A 27,223-nucleotide genomic window follows, 5' to 3' on the forward strand; every position below is an offset into this window, starting at 1 on the left:
AGTGAATACATTCATGGAAAACATCCAGTGCAGAAAACAATGCAATAAAGTCTAGTTCTATAAAACAGACAATAGTTTCTCTAAATCACAGAAGGTTAATAAAACATCTACAGAATCAGATACAAAACTATTGAAAATAATTCAAACATTTTACTGTGAAAGATCTTTAAAAAGCAGAAACATAAAAAAATGATTTTCAAGTGAAAATCAATACAGACTTTGAATCTGACATTTAATGGAAATATTGTCAAATCTCTCTCCAATGTCCGAACCTTGTTCCAAATGATCCATTCTAGTGCAAAGAAACACTTTCAGTCTTGATCCATTGATATTTTAACTAATCGTCCGACTCTGGTGAAGAATGTTAACTTTTTTACAGGCAAGTAATTGTTTTAATTTCTAACTTTTCAATTTTATCACTATGGCCCAGATAGGGCCATACACAGCAGGGATGCTCACATCATTGTTTAAAAGTAGGGCAACACTGTTTAACAGTTGTAAAATATAAAATAAAAACTTGATTAAATAAAAGAAACAGATAAAAAGTCTTTTTACCTAGTTCTAGCAGATTCAAATTGATCAGCAATAACATCACCTTTGAACTAAATAACAGAAACATTATTAAAACTTGTTCAGTTCTTCAAACAAACAATGTGTCAGTGTTTTATGGCTTTCTATCAGGGGTAAAACCTGGGAAAGGTCTCTCCTGTCCATATCTGTGGCGTCTAACTGCTGAGACTTCTTATGGGAATCAATAAATCTTTGTTTTTAGATCAGCTTCATGGATGGAAAACATTTCTCACATGAGTTGATATGTGAGAAGTCAAATTATCATTTCAATTTAAACTTTACCCACACCTAATACAAGAGAAAGGCTTCTCACCTGCTGTGAATTCTGATGTGACTAGTAAGATAAGATGTCTGAGAAAAACTTTTTCAACAGGACAGACATTTGTACGGCTTCTCACCTGTGTGAAAAATCAAGCTTTTTTTGCTAGTAAAACTTTTACCTCAAAGAGTACAAGAGAACGCCTTCACACCTGTGTGAATTCTGATGTGTCTATCAAGAGTGCCTTTTTGAGTAAAGCTTTTTCCACAGGACTCACATTTAAAAGGCTTCTCACCTCTGTGAATTCTCATGTGAGAAGTGAAGCCACTCTTTGTGGTAAAACTTTTACCACAAAGAGTACAAAAGAATGGCTTCTCACCTGTATGAATTCTGATGTGATTCGTAAGAGCGCTTTTTACGGTAAAGCTTTTTCCACAGGACCCACATTTAAAAGGCTTCTCACCTGTGTGAATTCTCATGTGAGAAGTGAAGATACTCTTTGTGGTAAAACTTTTACCACAAAGAGTACAAAAGAATGGCTTCTCACCTGTATGAATTCTGATGTGTTTATCAAGAGTGCCTTTTTGGTTAAAGCTTTTTCCACAGGACCCACATTTAAAAGGCTTCTCACCTGTGTGAATTCTGATGTGTTTCGTAAGAGCGCTTTTTACGGTAAAGCTTTTTCCACAGGACCCACATTTAAAAGGCTTCTCACCTGTGTGAATTCTCATGTGAGAAGTGAAGCTACTCTTTGTGGTAAAACTTTTACCACAAAGAGTACAAAAGAATGGCTTCTCACCTGTATGAATTCTGATGTGTTTCGTAAGAGTGCTTTTTTGGGTAAAGCTTTTTCCACAGGACCCACATTTAAAAGGCTTCTCACCTGTGTGAATTCTGATGTGAGAGTGCCTTTATGAGTAAAGCTTTTTCCACAGGACCCACATTTAAAAGGCTTCTCACCTGTGTGAATTCTCATGTGAGAAGTGAAGCCACTCTTTGTGGTAAAAGTTTTACCACAAAGAGTACAAAAGAATGGCTTCTCACCTGTATGAATTCTGATGTGTTTATCAAGAGTGCCTTTTCGGTTAAAGCTTTTTCCACAGGACCCACATTTAAAAGGCTTCTCACCTCTGTGAATTCTCATGTGAGAAGTGAAGCCACTCTTTCTGGTAAAAGTTTTACCACAAAGAGTACAAAAGAATGGCTTCTCACCTGTGTGAATTCTGATGTGTTTATCAAGATGGTATTTTCTTGCAAAGCTTTTTCCACAGGACAAACATGGGAAAGGGTTCCTTTCTGTATCTACAGTCTCAACAAGCTGCTCTTCGTGCTCACTTATGTGGAGCGCCATGGTTTCCTCTTTTATCCAGGGATGTTCTGGCTTTTGCTGCTCTTCTTTTATCTGCAGAGGTTCTGGTTCTGCTTGGTCCAAACTGGAATTCCTCTCCTGTTCAGAGAACTGCTGCTCAGGGAAAACCTCTTCTTTTCCAACATAATCCTGCAGGCGGTCTGGAAAAACAAACACAGGAGAAAGAATTTGAATTGCAGGTTAAAGAAAGGACACTTCACTTTAACCATCCATGTTTTGATCAAGCTGCATATAACCAGAGTAGAACTACATTTCCCAGCATTCACTGCAGCTCTGACATCACATCACAGGTTAGAAAGGACCAGGCAACGCTGCGCTGTCCTCTAGAAAGGCTTGGACCTCCACTTTGTCATCAAAGCTTGTTTAAACTACTTTACAGATATTTTTCAGTTGAATGGTTCAGGATGTAGCTTATGTTTACATTTCTGTAATTGTAAACTTGCGTACTTTTGAAATTTCATCAACAGGGGTTAAAGTACTGTTACAGTCATAAGTATGTGATAAAAGATGGCTCAGTTATTAAATATAAACGTAAAAATTTATTTCAAGATGTTTTCAGGGGAGAAAGTAGACCCAGAAATTTCACCAGTCAGTCAATCAACAATGAGCCAACTTTAAAATGACTTTTGGAGGTTTCAAAGCAGCGTAGCCCCACCCACAGGCCACGGTGGCTACATGTTAGGCGGGTGGTTGGAGTGTTTACTCGCTATCATCAGCTTGATGGCAGTCATATCTGTTATTTCCCGCTACCTGCTAGCTGTTTGTAGCAGCTGAAAGTGAGCGATGAAACATTTATACATATCTGGTTGATAACTGCATTACCAGATTATAGTGTGGTTTTCTCTCGAAATCTCTGACATGTTAAATTAATTTTAGTGTCTTTTACTCTGATGCTAGAGTCTTTTCCTCATGCTGCATTGGGATAAAATTACTTTAGTGTCAGGGGCTCCTGGTTTACATGAAATTCTACCATTTAGGCCCGTTTCACCTCTTCGGCACATTGGGAGCTTTCAAGTGTTGACCTGCGTCCAAACTGTTAGACTGTTTTTCAGTTTGAGGCGAGTGTCAACCAATCAGATAAGGTGATCCTGTAATGGACTGGAAGACCATGACTGCATCAAAGCTGTGATCTCTCCTCCTGCAGAGCCGTCAGCATAAAACCAAGACAAATTGGACAAGATGAAGGGGTCACGCACCACTACGTTTATTACATGAAGGCAAAGACTTAACCTGGTCTTTAACTTTGGTTCTGGGGACATAATGTCCAGTGTGTTTTAGGTGTTCCCATACCTGAAAACACCTGGTAATCGGGGGGTTAAGGGTCTTGGTCAGAGATCCAGAGTGGCAGTCTGTGGGAGTGGGTTTAAAACTCACAAGCCCCATGTCCTAACCACTAGGCCGCCACTCTTCCTTAACAAATGTGTTGTTGTAATTGAAAAGTTAAAATAACTGCCACAAACGGTGGCATGAGTCTTAGCTTTAGCCTTACTTGAGTCCTCAAGTGGTCAGAGGATGAAGTATCCTGACATAAAAGGCAGTTTGAGATGATTTTATATGGTCCATGTTAAAGAGAGCTTCAAGGTTATACTAAAAAACAGATCAATGTTTGCAAAGTCCACAGCCACAGGATACAGTTAATAAACTTAGTCCCTGAGATGGCCGGAGTTTGGGCATTAAATGTGAACCATTACATTAAATGTGAACCAACAACCTTGTGTTAACACAGAGCACAACTACAGAATGTTTCACACCACTAATGGTTAAAGAGCAGCGTAGGAGACTCATTTTTGTTGCCCAAAAAAAGCATTCCCACTTTGATGTTTCTCCAAAACAGCTTTTTCTAGTTAATCTTACAGTTCCATGGAGTTTATTTATTTATTTCTTAACAGTAACAGCACCTGATTTATTGACCTTATTCATGAACCAATTTAAATATTTTTCAAGGACTTTCAAGGTCAGTTTAAAGCTTTTCCAGTTCCTCAACTAGTTGTAAACTACATAGTGCATAATCCAGCTGCCACCACCAGTTGACCTAGAACACCAACTATAATGAGGCCCACATGCTAAAAAAGCCTTCCTAGGGCTCTTTGTTTCACAAAACAGATAAAGCTTTCTCAAACCCCAAAGGAGCTTTAAAGATTCTGCTGTTTGCTTGGATTATCTAATCCAGGTCTGAAGTGTCTGAGTGCTGAAGTTTTTAGAGCAGAATAAAGACAGTTAAAGTGGAGAGAAAAGAGGTGGAACAGCCCTTTAGCTGAAGCAGAAGCTAGCTTTAGCTTAGCATGTTGATCTCCTCTAATGAGTTTTCCAATCAGCTGAGGCTCCAACCCTCAGTCTGCATCCTGAGGGAATCGTTTCTATCAGGTGTTTCCTACCTATCCGGTGTAAGATGATCTGGGGGATCCTGGTGAAATCCAGCAGTCTGTGCTGATCGTCCATCTCCACTTTGGGCCTTTTCTCTCTTCCTTTAACCTCCGTCAATGTTTCTTCAGCAGGAGTTAACTGCTCGCTGATAAACTCTCCTTGAAGCTGGACTGAACACATTCTCCCTGCAAACACTCACACATCATCAGCCTCTCTACAAACACTCCACGGAGGAAGGAAGCTAACGCTGCTGCTGCGGGTGTGACACATCAACTGGTGACGGCAGCTGGAAAACCGCTGATTTTTGCAGATGTGTCTGTGGGCGGGGCTTTTCAGGACCCCTCGCCTCAAACAGGAAGTAAACTGCGTGTAGACTCCAAGAACTACAAATTATTTTGTTAGCTGATCGATACGACAATACGTTGAGATCATAAGAAGTCACCATCACAAAGGTATTTAATTGCATTAAGAAAGCATATAGCATGTTTTAGGGTTTTCTCCAAACCCGCACACAGAGATTTGAGGAACTTGTCCTGTTGTTGTTTATCTGTTTGTTTCAGAGCCTCTGCGATGAGAGAAAGAACCGAGTAGAAAAACCACAGAAAGCTGTATGAGAAGTAAAAACAGCCAGTGCAATAAAAGATCAATGGGAACAACTAACGGTGTATTTTTTCCATTTTTTTTGTCGTCCTGTATGTCTTGTAAATTAAAACGAGCGAAAATAAAAATTTCCTCTTTTTTCTGAAAAGCGCCGACTGTTTATATGGAGGGAAACTAATTACTTACAGCCCAACTCGTTCCCAGAGGAGTTATAAATGTCTTTAAAGTTTAAGATGTGTTGCAGGAACAAAGCAAAATAACATAACTGCTGCAGGGAAGAGTGAAATCTCTGAATTCAGTTTATATATTGTGTGAATATATGTTATATTTTGGGCATCGGGGCGAACAAATGCAGAACCTGCTGTACTAAAGCATTAAAAGAAGCAGCAGAGCCTCCAGGCTAACTGCTGCCAAACAATCAATAAATAAAACAGGGAGATTTTATGGTAGATATCTGATCGAAAAAATAAAGATCTGGTTATTATTTTTTCTTTTAATAGCATAGCATAACCTACTGTCTAACTATCTCTTAACGGGGAGGCCCCATTCTGTTCTAAGAGTAAAGAAGGAAAAATAGTAATAATAAAACTGATATTCTGGAATTCAAACATGTTTTAAGCGATCAGCGGACTCTGAAACATTAACTGTCACCAGTTGATCTAGACCAGCTGGTCAACAGGCAGAACAGACACACGCAACAGGTTCATTATCGCAAGTGGGGTCAGATATAGTGTTCGTATCAATAGCTCAGCGGGTAATCAGACGCCTTGCGACCTGCACAACGTTGGCCGCGGGTTCGATCCCACAGACACTCTTATGCCCTCCTTTTATTTTAACAGATTTTCCACAGATGGGCAAGATAATATTATCTCCTAACTCTGAAATGACAAACATTTCCTCGCAATCAACGTTTTGTGCTGAGTTGCTTTTTTGTCATTCTAATGGTACCAGTGAAGCAAACAATTTAGACCAATAGTAAAAAGTAGACAAAACAATACTCTATTGCCAGTAACTTGAAAAACGTGAATGATTTAAAGTTGTTCTGCATGCAAACCAAATAATGTGGCGTCCTCAAAACAATAGAAGGGAATAAGATGACAGCTGACTGCATTAACATGGTCACACATCATGACGGGTTCGTAATTGTGGTAAGAAAAATAATCAACAATAACAGTTAAAAATTTAAAGTAGCCTGCTACAACCCTAATTGAGGATAAGATAATAACATCCAAACATCCCAGGAGATGGAGTGTTTTACAGCCCATATTCCTCCAGATCCGCTGGATCACAAGTTAATCTGTGTCACTCTGCAGATTCTGACGCTTTCAGATCCTCTCGATGCATTTATTTGATCCCCAAACTTAAATTACTCATAATATTTCACATTATCCACAGACTACAGACGTGTGTTGGATAGATATTAGGCCAGGATAAATTATAACCTTTATTCTGACCCGTTTGTTTACATTTGCGGCATTTTGATCGGGCAACCACGCAGCCAACTAATCTCTCCAAACAGCTGTGGACAGATGAGGAAGTGGAACTCTGGAAGTCCGCCGTCGTCAGCGGTGTCTCTGGATGGATTGTACGGTCGCCGCCATTTCGTAGGCCGGATCTCACTGAACTCTGTGTTAAGCTGCAGTCCCGGTTAGAAGCGATGCCGAAGTACAGGGCCACGCACAGTAGGCGTCTGCACATCGGACCTGCCTCGGAGGGAATGCTGCCAGTTACCTCCAACCCCGAGGAAGCAAACGGACCGTTCACGGACTTTTAATTTTTAGAAACGCATGTGTTTGGATACGCGTTGTATATAGTTGTGTGTGTGTTTCAATAAAGCTCTTTCTTTGCATAAACAGCTTCCTGCAAATGTTCATTTCCTGTATAAATTCATTCATGTCCTTGATGGTAGCCTAATAATTGTGTAGTAGTGTAGGATAACATAAATACACACCATATGAATGAATAAATATATGAATGAATAAATATATGAATGAATAAATATATATATATATATGAATAAATATATATATGTAAATATATATATATATGCCAACCAATCACGAGCGACTTTACTTGTTTAAAAAGAAGTGGTTCCGTCCAATACTCAGTAAGAAAATTAAAGCCTGGCGTGGCCACGTGTGGTTTTGCTGCCAATCACGAGCGATTTCATTTGTTTGAGAATAGTGGTTTCAGCCAATACTGAGTAGGTTATTCAAGCCAGACCTGGCCAGCCGCGCGGGTTTGCTGCATTCATATGCTAATTAGGGCCATTAGTACAGCTGATCGCTCTCCACATACGTCACGGTACGTTTTCGACAATTTGTGGCACGACAAACGCGGACAAGCACGGGTTGCAAATTGTCGGAAACTGACGAAAATCAGGCAGATCTGCGGGAGTTTACGGGGGTTTACGGGGACGAAAATCTCACTTTTCATGCAGTGGATGTGCCCATATCCTGTATATTTTTAAAGACACAAAGGCTGTCCTGATTAGATGACCTCCGTACACACAGTGACATCCACAATGTTAGGGAAGGCCTTCTACTCTGTCTAATCTGGCTAACAGAATAACAATGCACATGATGTATAAAGAATAAACCTAACACTATGAACGTTTCATTCCACATGTTTGTCCTCATAAACATCTGCTAATTCTAAACAGGCTTTGGCAATAAAAGGAAACATTGGATGATCTGCACTAAGTTTGATTAGATTTAAAACTATCTGTCATGTCACCATGCTGTGATTGATGTAACTCTGTTAGGTTTAAACACCAAACACCTTATTTAGTAACCTGTACAAAGAAAGACACAGAGAATTTAGTATGATTTACTTGCAAGGAGAGTGATCAGAGACTGTTGAGTTACAATTCTCCAAACCACTCTGAAACAGTCTCCGCTCTACCAAGCTTTTATTAAGGAACGCCCTGGCTACAATGTGGTTCCGACTGCTAAAGGGGAGGGGGAAGGGTGAAGCCAGTCGGAACCAGAATTTCTGTATAACATCATACAACATCATAAGATAAGGAGAGCCTTCACTCCTTATCTGGTGCTAGTGTGCAAGCTCGCCGTTTTCTTGCCTTGAACCGGCTGACCTTCAGCAGCCAGCTCCCACATTCAGCACTCCATCTATTCAATTCAATTCAATTCTTTTATTAAGGGATAGCCCCTTGAGATGATCCATCTCGTTTTCGAGGGGGTCCCAAGAACAACAGAGACAAACAATACACACAGTCACACATCCATACCAAAGCTCTTCATCACTACAAGCTAAACAGTCCAACATCTCTACACAAATATATTTATGCAGGTAAACAAACAAATAGAAAATATATGTATCTATATATATAGAACACCAAGCAGAAATAAAATAAGAATAAAAGACAAGTAAAGTACTCAGGAGAAAACCCACAATTGGAAAATCAGTTAAATAAATAAAAAAGATAAGAAGGAAAAATAAGCATGTATATATGCACAACCGCACAGATGAATATAGGTACAGCAGCAGGTACATAACTTTTTGTTTTGTTTTGTTTTAAGGACCACGGCCAGGAAAGCAGGTGCACTGGTCTCTTGAATGCAGAAAACTTAATAAGGATGATTTAAAGTGAGGAAAAGATGAAATTGATCTCAATGATCTGGGTAAGCTATTCCGAAGAAGGGGCTTTAAATCTGAAGGCACGTCTTCCTATTTCTTTAAATATGCTTGGAACAGAAAAGAACAAATGATCAAGATGTCTAAGTCCATAAGTAGACCTATATGGATTCAAATGGTTTTGTAAATAGGATGGATAATTAAAGAAAAAACATTTATAAATAAACTGAAACCAGTGTAACTGCCGTCTAGTCTTAGGTGATAAGAGGTTAAGTTGCTGATACATGTGACAATGATGGGTAAGGTATGGGTATCTCAACACAAATCGACAGAGACTGTTGAAAACAACATTTAGAGATTTAAGGTGTGATTCTGTTGTATTCATATACACAATGTCAGCGTAATCAAGGATTGGAAATAAAAGCTGTGTTACAATTCGTAGTCTGATCTGTTGAGTGAAACAATTTATAGAGCGATATAAGAGTCTAAGATTGAAATTAATTTTCTTGACAACGGAGTCAATATGTGACTTGAAGGAAAGATTGGAGTCAAGCAGTAGGCCCAAATATTTAAATTCTTCCACATTCTCCATAAGAGTATCATCCAGAAACCTTATTGACAGAGTATGATCTTGCTTAAAACGGGTTGTCCTGTTGTCAAAAAGCATACTGTAAGACTTAGTCTTATTAAGTATGAGCCCATTAGCTGTAAACCACTTCTGAATATCATCAAAGTCTGATTGCAATGAAGACTCAATCAAACTAATGTCAGGTTTAGCAGAGTAAATAACTGTATCGTCAGCATACAGCAGGATATTACAGTTTGAGCATACTTTTGGAAGGTCATTTATGAATATAGAGAACAACAGAGGGCCTAAGCATGAACCTTGCGGAACCCCATTTTCCATAACTGTGTACTGAGAAAGACAGCCATTGAAAGCCACAGACTGACGTCTTAAATGAAGATAAGAATTAAACCAAAAAAGTGACTGCTTACACAGACCGATACCATGCAGTTTGTCAAGAAGTAAATAGTGATTGACCAAATCAAAAGCCTTGGTGAGATCTATAAATATTGCTCCAGTAGGCATGTTATTGTCTAAAGAGGATGTAACATCATTGACAAACTTTGTGAGGGCAGTAGTGGTAGAGTAGTTTGGTCTGAAACCTGATTACATCTCAGAAAGGACAGAGAAGTCATTGACATATTTAAACAATCGCTTAAAAAGAATTTTTTCAAATATTTTTGCCACAGTATTAATAATTGAAATTGGTCTATAGTTATTTGGATCAAGTGGATCACCACTTTTATGTATAGGTGTTACTCTAGCATACTTCCACATGGCTGGAACTTCAGATGTGGATATGGATAAATTAAATAGATAGCATAGTGGAAATGCCAGGATGTGAGATGCAATCTTAATAAACTTAATTTCCAGACCATCAGGACCAGCACTACCAGATTTAGTATCAGAGATAGCCTGTTGCACTTCAGTAGGAGTTATTGTAGTTAGTGTAAAAGAAGTATTGGCTACTGGTGAATTTACAAGATTGGAATGGAATAGATTAGATGGGGATAATTTGCTTACAGAGGAAAAATGTTGGTTAAATGCATCAGCCACAGTAGCAGGGTCACTACTAATTTTATCATTTACACGAAGCGATAGAGGAGAATTCACAGCAGGTTTATTCAATAAGCTGTTAAGTTTTTTCCAAAATTGTTTTGGACTAGTGAAGTCATTAGACAACGCTGTCTTATAGTAATATGACTTTGCATTCCTTGTTTTCACAGTACAGATATTATGTAATCTCTTATATTCGATCCCATCAACCATAGCTTTTGTTGATTGGTAACGCTTCCAGGCCTTATCCCTTTCCTTAAAAAGATGCAACAGGTCACCATCAATCCATGGTAGATGCCTACCCTTGACTTTCACCGATACCCATGGTGTATGCTTGTCAATCACATTGTGTACCTCAGTATGAAAAAAAGTCCAAGCATCCCCAACATAAGGAATAAGTTCTAACCTAGACCAATTGATATTTAGCAAATCATTAATAAAGGAATCTTCAGAAAAGTTTTTATGTTGTCTTACTTTAATTATTTTAGATGGCAATCGTGGCAATCTTATTTTCCATACACAGAAGATAACCGAGTGGTCACTGAAGCAATCTGATAAAATACCAGAATCAGCTATTCTGTTGGGATGAGTGACCAAGATCCAGTCTAAGAGAGATCTGGAACTCCCAGCCACTCTTGTGGGTTCCTGTATTATCTGAGTGAGATGCAGGCTTTCCAATAAACTCTTCTCCTTAGCTGAAGACCTGTCGAGCCAGTTTCGGTTGAAATCACCCAGAACAATAAGTTCATCAGAACAATTAAGTGAATTAATAGTGGCAAGAATATTATTAATAGATTCGGAAGGAGAGTTAGGAGGCCTGTAGATATTTCCAATAATCAGTTGTTTATGATCAAAACGTAGTCTCACAAAGAGGCACTCAAAGTGCAATGGGCTTTCATTTGGACTAACAACCTCTGAGGTCAAAGTAGAAGATATATAGGTAGCAACACCTCCACCACGACTGCCTCTATCTGCTCGATATAGGGTGTAACCCTCTAGGCTTATTTCAGCATCACATATTTTATTTTGTAACCAAGTTTCAGAAACAGTAATGACAGCAGGTTTGTTATAAGAAAGCCAAGCTCTTAGAAGATCAATTTTGTGAGGTAAGCTCCTGATATTTAAGTGAATGATAAATAAACCTTTACCCATATTCAAATAGAACCAAATAAGAGAGAGCAGGACACAGCGTAGGATAGAAGAGCAACACACACATACACACACATCTCACCACACACACACAAACACACATATATGGCCTTGACCGAAAAAGAAAATAGACTATCTGCCAGCATACACAAAATATTATGATTATTCTTTTACTTCTTAATTTCCCATTAAGTCCACAAAAGGCAGCATCTATCATAACTAAAACAGAGAAAGGCCCGTTGTAGGGCGCAACAAAACAGCACATAAATGTGCAATCCAATAATAGGCCTATATGTCAACAGAGGGCTGCTTATCATACCAAATGCAAAGTATCTCAGTTTTGAGCAAAGGGACAATTAAGGAGTGTCTTTCACGAGTATTCAATTTTCCATATCATTCATTGCCTTCAAAGAAAAAAAAAAAAGAAACAGAAGAAGGGGAAAAAAGGTATGAAACAATTGCAGCATCTTCTGAACTCATATACAATAGGCTAAACTCAAAGTTGAGTCAGTCAGCATTTCCAATTTCCTGCAGAAACTGAAGCGCAGCGTTGGGTGTTTTAAAGTGCACAGGTTTCCCGTTGATATCGACTACAAGTATAGCAGGGAAAGTCATGTGATAATCCAGTTTACGTTGCTTAAGCTGTTTTTTAATGTCATCGAATTCACGCCGTTTGTTGATCACAGCCGCACTGAAGTCGGGAAATATATGAATCCGCTCACCATTGTAGACAAGTTGCTGCTTTTCTCTGGCCAGTCGAAGGACTTTCTCTCTGTCCTGAAGACTGAGAAATCTCACCATGATCACTCTTGGCTTGACGTTGTCCTGTGTTTGCTGTGTTGGATGGCGATTTGCCCCCTTCTTTGCTTGCTGCGCCTCGGAGCGCTGCGCCTTCACCTTGGGTTGCTGTTGCGCAGGGGAGCGATGGGCCTTCTCAATGGCCGGGGGTGTAGGGAAGTTTTCACTCCCGAAGAGGTGAACAATCAGGTTGGAGATAAATCCACGAGTATCCTTTCCCTCCGATTTTTCCGGAACGTGGACAAAGCGAAGATTGTAAGCCTGGCTTCGGTTTTCGATATCATCCAGCTTGGCGCGCAGGTATGCGTTTTCCTTTTCTAATACTTCCATTCGTTTCCCATAATCAGAGATGTTGTCCTCGTTGCTGCTAACTCTCTGCTCAAGCTGCGAGACATGCTCTCCTAGATTTGAAAGCGAGAGCTTTATTGTTTCCAAGTTACTCTGGACAGTGTCCATTCTTGCATCAAAATGATGCACCATTTCGGACTTTAATTGCTGGAGCGCGTCCAGGAGAACTTCATTTGCACCTGACTGCATCTTAGGGCTTGCTAAAGCGTCAGAACGTTTCTTGAAACAAAAAGTCGGCTGCAATTTTCATATAACTTTAAGTTCTACAACATGTTTCAGTAATTAGAGATAATTGAAGGCCATATCTTTCGAAAAAAGTTTGTTTGGCAGAGCATTCTGCAACACAAAACACTCACGCAGCCGCCATCTTTCTTGATCGGCACAGACTTAAAACATTAGTACAGAACAAGCAAGTAAAATACTTCAACACTCTTTATGATATAAGTAAAATAAGGATAACAAAATGTGTGAGCATAATAATATGATCCCAGTGTGTAAGCATAATAATATGATTAAAGTAATATGATTAAAGTAGAATAACTTGTACAATTAATCCAACATTTCCCTCCTGTTTATTCACTTTAAGCTATTTATTTCATCATTCAGTAGTTACTTCCTTTCAGATTTTCAACTATGAAATCATTTTTAGCTATAAAGGGTACACTCAGAGGTACTTTAAACTGGTGGGTTACTGGTAATATCATTGGAATTAGGATAAAAGTCAGGAAAATGCAAAGAGATTTCATCCTCTTCGTTGTCTTCATCATCAGATGGGTATTTTTCAGTGGGCATGAGGGCATACATTTCTGCTTTCATGGGTTGTATTGCTGTGGTAATCAGTCTATTTAGCAGCGCTCTAATACATGGAATACAACAACATCCACATAAGGTCAAGATGGCGGCAAATACAGCTATAGACATTAAAATACAGGTGCTGGTCATAAAATTAGAATATCATGAAAAAGTAGATTGATTTCAGTAATTCCATTTAAAAAGTGAAACTTGTATATTATATTCATACATTACATACAAACTCATATATTTCAGATGTTTATTTTGTTTAATTTTGATGATTACAAATGACAACAAATGAAAATCTCAAATTCATCATATCAGAAAATTAGAATATTGTGAAAAGGTTCAAAATTGATGGCCCCTGGTGCCACACTCTAATCAGCTAATTAACTAACCACCTGCAAAAGCCTTTAAATGGTCTTTCAGTCTAGTTCTATAGGCTACACAATCATGGGGAAGACTGCTGACTTGACAGTTGTCCAAAAGACGACCATCGACACCTTGCACAAGGAGGGCAAGACACAAAAGGTCATCGCTAAAGAGGCTGGCTGTTCACAGAGCTCAGTGTCCAAGCACATTAATAGAGAGGCGAAGGGAAGGAAAAGATGTGGTCGAAAAAAGTGTACAAGCAAGAGAGATAACCGCACCCTGGAGAGGATTGTGAAACAAAACCCATTCAAAAATGTGGGGGAGATTCACAAAGAGTGGACTGCAGCTGGAGTGAGTGCTTCAAGAACCACCACACACAGACGTATGAAAGACATGGGTTTCTGCTGTCGCATTCCTTGTGTCAAGCCACTCTTGAACCACAGACAGCGTCAGAAGCGTCTTGCCTGGGCTAAAAAGAAACAGGACTGGACTGCTGGTGAGTGGTCCAAAGTCATGTTCTCTGATGAAAGTAAATTTTGCATTTCCTTTGGAAATCAAGGTCCCAGAGTCTGGAGGAAAAGAAGAGAGGCACTTCATCCACGTTGCTTGAAGTCCAGTGTAAAGTTTCCACAGTCAGTGATGGTTTGGGGTGCCATGTCATCTGCTGGTGTTGGTCCATTGTGTTTTCTGAGGTCCAGGGTCAACGCAGCCACATACCAGGAAGTTTTAGAGCACTTCATGCTTCCTGCAGCTGACCAACTTTTTGGAGATGCAGATTTCATTTTCCAACAGGACTTGGCACCTGCACACAGTGCCAAAGCTACCAGTACCTGGTTGAAGGACCATGGTATCCCTGTTCTTAATTGGCCAGCAAACTCTCCTGACCTTAACCCCATAGAAAATCTATGGGGTATTGTGAAGAAGAAGATGCAATACACCAGACCCAACAATTCAGAAGAGCTAAAAGCCACTATTAGAGCAACCTGGGCTATCATAACACCTGAGCAGTGCCACAGACTGATCGACTCCATGCCACGCCGCATTGCTGCAGTAATACAGACCAAAGGAGGCCCAACTAAATACTGAGTGCTGTACATGCTCATACTTTTCATGTTCATACTTTTCAGTTGGCCAACATTTCTATAAATCCTTTGTTTTTATTGGTCTTCAGTAATATTCTAATTTTCTGATATGATGAATTTGAGATTTTCATTTGTTGTCATTTGTAATCATCAAAATTAAACAAAATAAACATCTGAAATATATGAGTTTGTATGTAATGTATGAATATAATATACAAGTTTCACTTTTTAAATGGAATTACTGAAATCAATCTACTTTTTCATGATATTCTAATTTTATGACCAGCACCTGTAGAAAGCACCAATTGTTTGTATTTACCAAAAATGTCTCCAAATCCATCCCACATTTTTGTGTCAACTCCAGAATGGTCTTTCATTTTGCTGTTAAGAGAGCGAAGGCCTTCAAGGGCCTTTGTGAGGCTGCCATCAGCAGCGGTGTTGTTGGGAATAAAGGTGCAACACTGATCTCCAAAAATAGAGCACACACCACCTTTTTCAGCTAACAACATGTCAACAGCAATACGGTTCTGGAAAGCCATCAGAGAGGTAGCTGACAATTGTTCATGGATGGCGGAGAAGCCTTGTTCTGTTTTATTTCCCAGCCTCTGGACGTTATAATGGATGTAGTTGATTCTGTCTACATTTTTGTTTATAGTACACCACCAGCATAAGAAAGATTCAAATCCTGCAGAAACTTGATTGGCTAGTTTATACTCATCAGGTACACCTCTGGGTACACCAATGCTATCAATATAAGTAGGATCATCTCTACTCCATGCATTTTCAGATGCCCTCCTCCTTCTAGTATGCTCTGTGTGAGGTAAAGTGCTGTTTGCAGTCGTTAACAATTCATCCGTTGTGAGTGATGTAACAGAAACAGGTAAAATCAAGGTGACCGCAGCACATAATCCAGTGGTGTTGCATGGAAGTCTGTCAAACAATTTGTCATCTCCACACCACCACCAGATGTCGCTGCGGGATTGAGGTTTAAAAAAAATGGATACCAGTAAAATGCTTGCACATTGTGTTTCATTTAGTGTGCCTAGTTTCGGGCCCACTCCGGTCCTGTTTACACAGGTGAAATTTGCCACAGCTACTTTTTTCAGAAAGATTGGTTTCTTTTTCTCAGCTGTGGTCAGGGGATAGATCTTATCCCAATAGGTGCAATTATTAGTTGGGACCGTATAATTCATTATATTTAGAAGACATTGAGGAGTTATGGTGGCAGGAACCACGCGTAACAGCGGTCTAGCTCCCATACACACAAGACAATCATTAGACACTGTTTTAGCTGCTTGTTCTGCCATTAAAAGCCAGTTGTTAGTTTGCCCAGAGATTCCAGTGATGACTTGAAACAATTCATCTGTTTTAAGCGGACCATTAATATTTCGAATTTTTATCTGTTCACCTTGGGCAGAAGTAAGAATCCCTTGTATCTCATCTCCTTCTTGTGTAATATTTACGGGGCACAAATACAAAGGCCAACATGGATCGGTTCCACTAGACCGTGCACATAGAAATGAGGAAGAACAGCCTTCCTTCTCAAGGGGTTCTGCTGTGGAGTTTATCATAGTGAAAACTTTGGAGGCATGGTTAACAGTGAACCCTGATATTCTACTCATCCATTTCTTAGCTAAAGGTGTCCATCCATACGATCCCTTTTTCCACTGTCCAGTGGTTCTAAATACGTCTCCCCAACCATTATGAGTTCTTCGAACTACGCGAGGAAATAGGTAGAAATCATAACCGTGCCAATTTCCCGGGTCATGTTTAAATCTTTACGAGAATGTTTGAAAAGGAATAGTCACCAAACTGATTATTCTAGTAGAGTTATAGCAGAGATAGACGTCCCTTTTACAAATAACTGGATCATGGGGGCAACAAGAATCCTTGCCCTGAGTGAGAGCTAAAGACAAAACTAATATGAATAATCGCATCTAGGTTCAAATTTCAAAAAGTGTTCTATGGATAATCTTTTTACACAATGGTCTACTTCCTATGACCTCTCGGCAGAGTTGTTGAACCTTCACCAGTTTGAGATGGTTGTATACTAAAAATACAACCCCCTTTGTACGATGGACTTCCTCTGAAGGTCGGTGAAGGAAATCAAATGTGTATTCTATAACAAGTACCACAGTAGAATTACTAGAGTGCTAAGTAGTACGGTCAGGTTCCAGAGAATAATTATGAAAGTGATTTTACTTATTACTCATCTGATCTAACTATCACTTTCTTGCAATCCATTTAGAAAACAAATCTATTATAACCAAAGAGAATTGAAAGGATAAATAGGTTTAGGAAAGCACCTTTTTTAGGTCTTAAATTTCCTTGAAGATTATGTTTAGCACATATTAGACATGCTTTACAAAAGTTTTTTGCATAGAATATAAATCCATATGCTGTATAATGATGCTCAATGCTCAATCAATCCTACAATCCTCCCGGTTGAGACATGAGTAAAAGCATGACTCAATATAGCAGCTCATTAAAAGAAATTTTTTATTTGGAAGGATTGGTTTATTTTCTGGTCACATATAGGTGCCATCAAGGATTTTAAGATAGTTTGGCTGATTAACATGTTTGTTTCGTTGAATGTCATCCCCACTTCACATGTATTTAATAAGAAATGTTATGTTTAATGCAATGTTACGATGAAATTAGGACAGCAACTAACAATTATTTCGTAAATCGATCAGTCTATCGTTAATTCTTTCGATTAATTGGTTAGCCAAAAGTTCTGTAAAGAAGATTACTAATGACATTAAACCAGGTGAAACCAAAACATCTCCTCCTGAAGAGCTCCGGACGGAAAGTATTGACAGACAAAAACATTTTATAATCGTATTTGCAAAATGTTTATAAATTTATTTTACAGTTTTGGTATGATTACTGATCCAAGTGGGTTACTCTGTCGGGAAAAGCCAGATTTTACATGTATATTATGTTTTAGAGTCTCTATACTCCATTTAATGATGAATCACTAAATTTGATTACGAATATGCAAATAATCAATTAATATGATTCATGTTTTCAGCCACAGATAAAATACATGAGATGGGCAACACAGAGTACCTACAGCCCAGATGTTCAACTTTTATAGTGAAGTTATTATTTTAATGAATGTATTATTTTGCTTGATACAGAGAGAGAATAGTAGGTAAAAATATAAGAGTGGGGTTTAACTCTGCACAATTCTATATATTCAGAAGAAAGTACTGTATTTACCGTCTATCTCAGTTGTTCAAATAAAATCATTTACAAAGTGGAAAACAGTCCTAATTCCACATTCATCAGAGCCGGTGATACTTCAACATTGATAAACAACATCTAGTGAGTGCAGTGTTTAAAAATGTTTATTAATGTAGCAAAATGCTCCTTTTCTCTTTAAACAATGAATTCCTCTCATCAGTACTGATGCTCATGTCAAGCATAAAAAAGGGCATGCATAATGCATAGTACCAATGACACCAGACCAATAGTGTCCCTACCAAAGTTCAAATCAAACCTACGCCCTTGGGTGCCATCCTTCATTGCAGCGCCCCATTTTGTCATGGTTTTGAGGTGCTTGACCCACATGCAGAACCAACACAGAAGGCAAGAGCAATTTTCAGACGTTTAATTAAACAGCGAGGGAACCAAACACTGGGAGCTGCGGCACGGTGAGCAGGTGGACTATCAGCGCAGGCAGGACTGATCGATCGCCGGATGAAGGAACCGGGCAGGGGGGAGTGGAGAGACGGACTCACTGAGGAACCTCCCGAGAAGTTGGCAGGTGACTGAGCGACAGGCGGGCAGGTGATTGAAGTCTGTGAGGAGGGGCCCGAGTAGCAGCGGCCAAGGAGGAATCCGGGGGCAGCTAATGGAACCAGAAGGACTTGAAAGGCTCTCCAGCCCGGCTTGGTACCACCAAGGGAGCTAGAGGGATTATTCAGAGGTAGATCCAGAACAGTCTGAACCGGAGAACTTCCACTGAAGACGTCGGAGCTCGAGGAAACACTGGAACGGTTTTCACAAGGAGAAAAGACCAACAAGGTTAACACTCTGGCGTCCATTAGCTGTCAAAGTACTGCTTAAATAGCAGAGCCGCACGCCGCTGAACAAGCCACAGGTGTGTACCACGCCCACCTGTCAGCTCCAGCCACCTGCAGAGAAGGGAGAGAGAGGCAGAGCCCTGACACTTTTTTTTTTTTATTTATTTTTTTATCCAAGTAAGTTTTTCATAGTCTTTATCAGGACCTGGAGAGTCTTTGTACCACATGGTAATGTGTAGGTCATTCGGGTCCATGGACTGCTGTACAGTCAGGGATGGGATGCCCAGCCTCTGTCTAAGCAAAGCATGGCTAGAGCATCCCTGCCTAAGAGGTTAACTGGACATTCAGGTAAAGTCAGTACAGACAGCCGGCAGGAGAGTCCTTCAGGTTCTCTCAACCACACAAGCTGGATCTCCTGCACAGCCTTTAAATGACCTTGAGCTGATCGGACTATGACAGTCTCAGGTCCTTGGCCAGCACCTGGAATTTGTTGTTTAACAGTTGTTCTGCATGCACCACTGTCACACAGGAAAACTGTTGGGGTGCTATTCACATGTATAGTTAACACAACTAATCCTTATTTGTGCATATTAATTATGTTTTTGATAAAAATGCTTTGGCTAAAATGCCATCAGAAGGCTGATAAATAGAGAGGAAAAAGGGACAAGAAGAGAGGGACAAAACCTAGAACAAATAATGGATGTCTATTCTATTAACATTTCTCTATCTGTAGAATGGGACTGTTTTATAGGTTTTCTTGTCAGGGGGCCCCCTGCCTGTCCATGCCTAGGGCCCCAAATTTCCTAAATCCGCCCCTGCCTATAGACCATCATGACAGGAAAAAATGGATTTTCAGCTGGCCCCTGACCCGCCAAAGGATTGGGCAGCTCGATTAAAGGAAACACCTCAGTTTCAGGTTTGGGTTCAGGGGCTGGCTGTGGGGAGATTAAGCCCCCCCCCTATCTTTTGACCAAGCCCCCACAGGTCCCCCAGAACGGGTAACCCTTGTGGAGGTGCTGGGCATAGGAGAATAAGCCGGTGGATTCTCAACTTTAGGAGCTGGCAAGACTGGGGCTGAAGCAGAAGCAGCAGCAGCACCAAGTTCATTTGGGTCTTGCTGTAAAGCTGCTTGTGCTTGCTGTAATAATGCTGAATATGGACCTACAGGTAAATCATCTTTACGATGGGTATGTGCAAGGATATGGGTTCTTTTATTGTGGTTCTGCAGGCTCCTGTATCACACAAAATTTAACAGGAGTGCCCTGGACCATCAGAACTATTTCTGGTCTATATTTTTCTTTAAAAAAAACACAAATCTTCTAGGTTTAAGACATGGCTGTTCATCTAGTCATGCTGAGCTTCCTATTTTTGTGGTTTACATCGACAGTGTCTAGCTATGTGGTCTTCTTTCCCACATGACCAACACGCTCCGGAATTATCAGTTGAGCGTGATCCAAAACCTCTTCCCCTTCCCCACCACTCATCTCTATGTGGTGACGATTTACCCATTCTTGAATTATACATTCTTCCACATCCTTCTTTGGAGAGGGAATTCCTTCTACTGCTTTTCTTTGTCTCTCCTCTCTCTCTCTCTTAACTCTACGCTTTCCCTCTTCTCTCTGTCCTGCTAATTTCATCCAGACCATGGTTTGCATGTAACCTTCTTTTGCCATCAAAGTGTCTTTATTTTTGCTTTTTGTTTTTATTTTTTGTTGCAATTCTTTAATGTTTGTGGTGCTCAATTTGCCATTAAAACCGTAGTTTTTTATCCAGTAACACAACGGCTCTACCGCCAATGGGTCATCATTTTTGACTGCTTTCCAATCTTTACACTGGAGTTTCTCTAATAACTTCTGTTTTTCTTTACTTTGCCCTTTTCCCATTTTGAACTAAATTTGGGCCCAGTGGGTTTTCAACACCTGTCGTGTTTTAAACACTGGGGCTTCAGACAAGATGGTGATCAACTACTTTTTGTGGTAAAACTCACTTCAACCTTTACAGGTGGAGTTTTCTTGTCTACAAACATCCACAAAAGCTCACCATTTAACCCTTGTCTTTTTGGTATGAAATACAGATATCTAGTGATATCTATATTTCCTTTCACACACACTCACACACACACTGCGCAGTTAACTTTTACTTTTTTTTAAACACAGAGGACGCCGCCATCCTATGCAGAATTTAACTAGTTTACAACTAGGGGAGCCTGCCCTTACAAACTAGGGGAGCCTGCCCTCCCACGGACTTTAACTGTTTTAAAATTTCTATTTTACCTGATAGAATCTAGAATTGTCAGGGTTTTAGTACAACAAGGGGATTCCGTTACCCCACGCGGAGAGGACTTCGCTGTCCTTCACTTCTATCTCTTTTTTTTTTTATATATATATATTTTTATAAAAATTTTTTTTATATTTTTATATATTTTTCTTGTAATAATTCACTCACTCCTTATTAAAAGAAAAACTACTCACAATTCTCTGCGTCCTCGAAATGCTTCAACCGTCGGACCCCAGCTTGTAAGGGAGAGACCAGTCCCGTAAAGGGTCTGTTTGCTGCGGCCGCAGGCTTATCTGGATCTCACTCACCTGCTGGGGATCTTCGGGTATCTTGCAATCCGGCTCGAAGGACCAATTAATGTTAGGTTTAAACACCAAACACCTTATTCAGTAACCTGTACAAAGAAAGACACAGAGAATTTAGTATGATTTACTTGCAAGGAGAGTGATCAGAGACTGTTCAGTTACAATTCTCGTAACCACTCTGAAACAGCTCTGCCCTCCAAGCATTTTATTAAGGAACGCCCTGGCTACAATGTTGGTTCCGACTGCTAAAAGGGAGGAGGGGGTGAAACCAGTTGGAACCAGAAGTTCTGCATAGCATCATACAGTATCATAAGATAAGGAGAGCTTTCACTCCTTATCCGGTGCTAGTGCGTGCAGTTCTCCATTTTCTCCTTGACCCCGACTGGTCTTCCTGCACACACTAATAACAAGCTTAGTAACACAGCAAATAAAACATTTCAACACTCTGTGTAATACAAGTAAACAGGAATATGCAAATGTGTAAATATGAATGTATAAGTATAATATGATTAAAGTAGAATAACTTGTACAATTAATCCAACAGTTTAACAGTTGTAAAATATAAAATAAAAACTTGATTAAATAAAAGAAACAGATAAAAAGTATTTTTACCAAGTTCTAGCAGATTCAAATTGATCAGCAATAACATCACCTTTGAACTAAATAACAGAAACAATTTAAACCTTGTTCAGTTCTTCAAACAAACAATGTGTCAGTGTTTTATGGCTTTCTATCACGGGTAAAACCTGGGAAAGGTCTCTCCTGTCCATATCTGTGGCGTCTAACTGCTGAGACTTCTTATGGGAATCAATAAATCTTTGTTTTTAGATCAGCTTCATGGATGGAAAACATTTCTCACATGAGTTGATATGTGAGAAGTCAAATTATCATTTCAATTTAAACTTTACCCACACCTAATACAAGAGAAAGGCTTCTCACCTGCTGTGAATTCTGATGTGACTAGTAAGATAAGATGTCTGAGAAAAACTTTTTCAACAGGACAGACATTTGTAAGGCTTCTCACCTGTGTGAAAAATCAAGCTTTTTTTGCTAGTAAAACTTTTACCTCAAAGAGTACAAGAGAACGCCTTCACACCTGTGTGAATTCTGATGTGTTTATCAAGATTGCCTTTTTGAGTAAAGCTTTTTCCACAGGACTCACATTTAAAAGGCTTCTCACCCGTGTGAATTCTCATGTGAGAAGTGAAGTTAGTCTTTGTGGTAAAACTTTTACCACAAAGAGTACAAAAGAATGGCTTCTCACCTGTGTGAATTCTGATGTGTTTATCAAGATTGCCTTTTTGGTAAAAGCTTTTTCCACAGGACTCACATTTAAAAGGCTTCTCACCCGTGTGAATTCTGATGTGTTTATCAAGATGGCCTTTTTGAGTAAAGCTTTTTCCGCAAGACCCACATTTAAAAGGCTTCTCACCTGTGTGAATTGTGATGTGTTTATCAAGAGAGCCTTTTTGAGTAAAGCTTTTTCCACAGGACTCGCATTTAAAAGGCTTCTCACCCGTGTGAATTCTGATGTGTTTATCAAGATGGCCTTTTTGAGTAAAGCTTTTTCCGCAAGACCCATATTTAAAAGGCTTCTCACCTGTGTGAATTGTGATGTGATTATCAAGATTGACTTTTTGAGTAAAGCTTTTTCCGCAAGACCCACATTTAAAAGGCTTCTCACCTGTGTGAATTGTGATGTGTCTATCAAGATTGCCTTTTTGAGTAAAGCATTTTCCACAGGACTCACATTTAAAAGGCTTCTCACCTCTGTGAATTCTCATGTGAGAAGTGAAGCCACTTATTGTGGTAAAACTTTTACCACAAAGAGTACAAAAGAATGGCTTCTCACCTGTATGAATTCTGATGTGTTTATCAAGAGTGTCTTTTCGGTTAAAGCTTTTTCCACAGGACCCACATTTAAAAGGCTTCTCACCTGTGTGGATTCTGATGTGTTTATAAAGATTGCCTTTTTGGTTAAAGCTTTTTCCACAGGACTCACATTTAAAAGGCTTCTCACCCGTGTGAATTCTCATGTGAGAAGTGAAGTTAGTCTTTGTGGTAAAACTTTTACCACAAAGAGTACAAAAGAATGGCTTCTCACCTGTGTGAATTCTGATGTGTTTCGTAAGAGCGGTTTTTACGGTAAAGCTTTCTCCACAGGACCCACATTTAAAAGGCTTCTCACCTGTGTGAATTCTCATGTGAGAAGTGAAGTTAGTCTTTGTGGTAAAACTTTTACCACAAAGAGTACAAAAGAATGGCTTCTCACCTGTATGAATTCTGATGTGTTTATCAAGAGCGCCTTTTTGAGTAAAGCTTTTTCCACAGGACCCACATTTAAAAGGCTTCTCACCTGTGTGAATTCTGATGTGTTTATCAAGTGTGCCTTTATGAGTAAAGCTTTTTCCACAGGACTCACATTTAAAAGGCTTCTCACCTCTGTGAATTCTCATGTGAGAAGTGAAGTTAGTCTTTGTGGTAAAAGTTTTACCACAAAGAGTACAAAAGAATGGCTTCTCACCTGTGTGAATTCTGATGTGTCTATCAAGATGGTATTTTCTTGCAAAGCTTTTTCCACAGGACAAACATGGGAAAGGGTTCCTTTCTGTATCTACAGTCTCAACAAGCTGCTCTTCGTGCTCACTTATGTGGAGCGCCATGGTTTCCTCTTTTATCCAGGGATGTTCTGGCTTTTGCTGCTCTTCTTTTATCTGCAGAGGTTCTGATTCTGCTTGGTCCAAACTGGAATTCCTCTCCTGTTCAGAGAACTGCTGCTCAGGGAAAACCTCTTCTTTTCCAACATAATCCTGCAGGCGGTCTGGAAAAACAAACACAGGAGACAGAATTTGAATTGCAGGTTAAAGAAAGGACACTTCACTTTAACCATCCATGTTTTGATCAAGCTGCATAACCAGAGTAGAACTACATTTCCCAGCATTCACTGCAGCTCTGACATCACATCACAGGTTAGAAAGGACCAGGCAACGCTGCGCTGTCCTCTAGAAAGGCTTGGACCTCCACTTTGTCATCAAAGCTTGTTTAAACTACTTTACAGATATTTTTCAGTTGAATGGTTCAGGATGTAGCTTATGTTTACATTTCTGTAATTGTAAACTTGCGTACTTTTGAAATTTCATCAACAGGGGTTAAAGTACTGTTACAGTCATAAGTATGTGATAAAAGCTCAGTTATTAAATATAAACGTAAAAATTTATTTCAAGATGTTTTCAGGGGAGAAAGTAGACCCAGAAATTTCACCAGTCAGTCAATCAACAATGAGCCAACTTTAAAATGACTTTTGGAGGTTTCAAAGCAGCGTAGCCCCACCCACAGGCCACGGTGGCTACATGTTAGGCGGGTGGTTGGAGTGTTTACTCGCTATCATCAGCTTGATGGCAGTCATATCTGTTATTTCCCGCTACCTGCTAGCTGTTTGTAGCAGCTGAAAGTGAGCGATGAAACATTTATACATATCTGGTTGATAACTGCATTACCAGATTATAGTGTGGTTTTCTCTGGAAATCTGACATGTTAAATTAATTTTAGTGTCTTTTACTCTGATGCTAGAGTCTTTTCCTCATGCTGCATTCGGATAAAATTACTTTAGTGTCAGGGGCTCCTGGTTTACATGAAATTCTACCATTTAGGCCCGTTTCACCTCTTCGGCACATTGGGAGCTTTCAAGTGTTGACCTGCGTCCAAACTGTTAGACTGTTTTTCAGTTTGAGGCGAGTGTCAACCAATCAGATAAGGTGATCCTGTAATGGACTGGAAGACCATGACTGCATCAAAGCTGTGATCTCTCCTCCTGCAGAGCCGTCAGCATAAAACCAAGACAAATTGGACAAGATGGAGGGGTCACACACCACTACGTTTATTGCATGAAGGCAAAGACTTAACCTGGTCTTTAACTTTGGTTCTGGGGACACAATGTCCAGTGTGTTTTAGGTGTTCCCATACCTGAAAACACCTGGTAATCGGGGGTTAAGGGTCTTGGTCAGAGATCCAGAGTGGCAGTCTGTGGGAGTGGGTTTAAAACTCACAAGCCCTATGTCCTAACCACTAGGCCGCCACTCTTCCTTAACAAATGTGTTGTTGTAATTGAAAAGTTAAAATAACTGCCACAAACGGTGGCATGAGTCTTAGCTTTAGCCTTACTTGAGTCCTCAAGTGGTCAGAGGATGAAGTATCCTGACATAAAAGGCAGTTTGAGATGATTTTATATGGTCCATGTTAAAGAGAGCTTCAAGGTTATACTAAAAAACAGATCAATGTTTGCAAAGTCCACAGCCACAGGATACAGTTAATAAACTTAGTCCCTGAGATGGCCGGAGTTTGGGCATTAAATGTGAACCATTACATTAAATGTGAACCAACAACCTTGTGTTAACACAGAGCACAACTACAGAATGTTTCACACCACTAATGGTTAAAGAGCAGCGTAGGAGACTCATTTTTGTTGCCCAAAAAAAGCATTCCCACTTTGATGTTTCTCCAAAACAGCTTTTTCTAGTTAATCTTACAGTTCCATGGAGTTTATTTATTTATTTCTTAACAGTAACAGCACCTGATTTATTGACCTTATTCATGAACCAATTTAAATATTTTTCAAGGACTTTCAAGGTCAGTTTAAAGCTTTTCCAGTTCCTCAACTAGTTGTAAACTACATAGTGCATAATCCAGCTGCCACCACCAGTTGACCTAGAACACCAACTATAATGAGGCCCACATGCTAAAAAAGCCTTCCTAGGGCTCTTTGTTTCACAAAACAGATAAAGCTTTCTCAAACCCCAAAGGAGCTTTAAAGATTCTGCTGTTTGCTTGGATTATCTAATCCAGGTCTGAAGTGTCTGAGTGCTGAAGTTTTTAGAGCAGAATAAAGACAGTTAAAGTGGAGAGAAAAGAGGTGGAACAGCCCTTTAGCTGAAGCAGAAGCTAGCTTTAGCTTAGCATGTTGATCTCCTCTAATGAGTTTTCCAATCAGCTGAGGCTCCAACCCTCAGTCTGCATCCTGAGGGAATCGTTTCTATCAGGTGTTTCCTACCTATCCGGTGTAAGATGATCTGGGGGATCCTGGTGAAATCCAGCAGTCTGTGCTGATCGTCCATCTCCACTTTGGGCCTTTTCTCTCTTCCTTTAACCTCCGTCAATGTTTCTTCAGCAGGAGTTAACTGCTCGCTGATAAACTCTCCTTGAAGCTGGACTGAACACATTCTCCCTGCAAACACTCACACATCATCAGCCTCTCTACAAACACTCCACGGAGGAAGGAAGCTAACGCTGCTGCTGCGGGTGTGACAGATCAACTGGTGACGGCAGCTGGAAAACCGCTGATTTTTGCAGATGTGTCTGTGGGCGGGGCTTTTCAGGACCCCTCGCCTCAAACAGGAAGTAAACTGCGTGTAGACTCCAAGAACTACAAATTATTTTGTTAGCTGATCGATACGACAATACGTTGAGATCATAAGAAGTCACCATCACAAAGGTATTTAATTGCATTAAGAAAGCATATAGCATGTTTTAGGGTTTTCTCCAAACCCGCACACAGAGATTTGAGGAACTTGTCCTGTTGTTGTTTATCTGTTTGTTTCAGAGCCTCTGCGATGAGAGAAAGAACCGAGTAGAAAAACCACAGAAAGCTGTATGAGAAGTAAAAACAGCCAGTGCAATAAAAGATCAATGGGAACAA

The 27,223-nt window shown here is 39.8% G+C and overlaps 1 protein-coding gene, 3 long non-coding RNA genes and 1 pseudogene across 5 annotated transcripts; 2 read left to right on the forward strand and 3 right to left on the reverse strand.

The window, feature by feature from the left end:
* Window positions 1–717: 717 nt before the first annotated feature.
* On the reverse strand, window positions 718–26,874 carry LOC119793898 (annotated as a pseudogene).
* On the forward strand, window positions 4,836–5,218 carry LOC119793997. Its single transcript, XR_005282168.1, has 2 exons — window positions 4,836–5,014; window positions 5,123–5,218. It is a non-coding gene; the product is annotated as an uncharacterized LOC119793997 (long non-coding RNA).
* On the reverse strand, window positions 18,520–24,049 carry LOC119793976. 2 transcript variants are annotated; one of them, XR_005282165.1, is made up of 2 exons: window positions 23,888–24,049; window positions 18,520–18,914 (listed from the first exon to the last, which is right to left on the reverse strand). It is a non-coding gene; the product is annotated as an uncharacterized LOC119793976 (long non-coding RNA). The 2 variants fall into 2 exon arrangements; XR_005282164.1 differs by lacking the exon at window positions 23,888–24,049 and adding an exon at window positions 21,421–21,478.
* LOC119793967 (gastrula zinc finger protein XlCGF8.2DB-like) lies at window positions 22,151–23,461 on the reverse strand. Its single transcript, XM_038301305.1, has one exon. The coding sequence runs from the start codon at window positions 23,313–23,315 to the stop codon at window positions 22,599–22,601; it is 717 nt and encodes a 238-aa protein (XP_038157233.1). The 5' UTR covers window positions 23,316–23,461; the 3' UTR covers window positions 22,151–22,598.
* Window positions 26,219–27,223, forward strand: LOC119793988. Its single transcript, XR_005282167.1, has 2 exons — window positions 26,219–27,019; window positions 27,128–27,223. It is a non-coding gene; the product is annotated as an uncharacterized LOC119793988 (long non-coding RNA).

Source organism: Cyprinodon tularosa, unplaced genomic scaffold (assembly GCF_016077235.1).
Source record: "Cyprinodon tularosa strain WSP-4 unplaced genomic scaffold, ASM1607723v1 ctg1124, whole genome shotgun sequence".
Lineage (NCBI taxonomy): Eukaryota > Metazoa > Chordata > Actinopteri > Cyprinodontiformes > Cyprinodontidae > Cyprinodon > Cyprinodon tularosa.

Excerpts from the sequence above, each read along its gene's own strand:
- LOC119793967 (XM_038301305.1), bottom strand. The coding sequence starts at position 23,315 with ATGAGAATTCACAGAGGTGAGAAGCCTTTTAAATGTGAGTCCTGTGGA.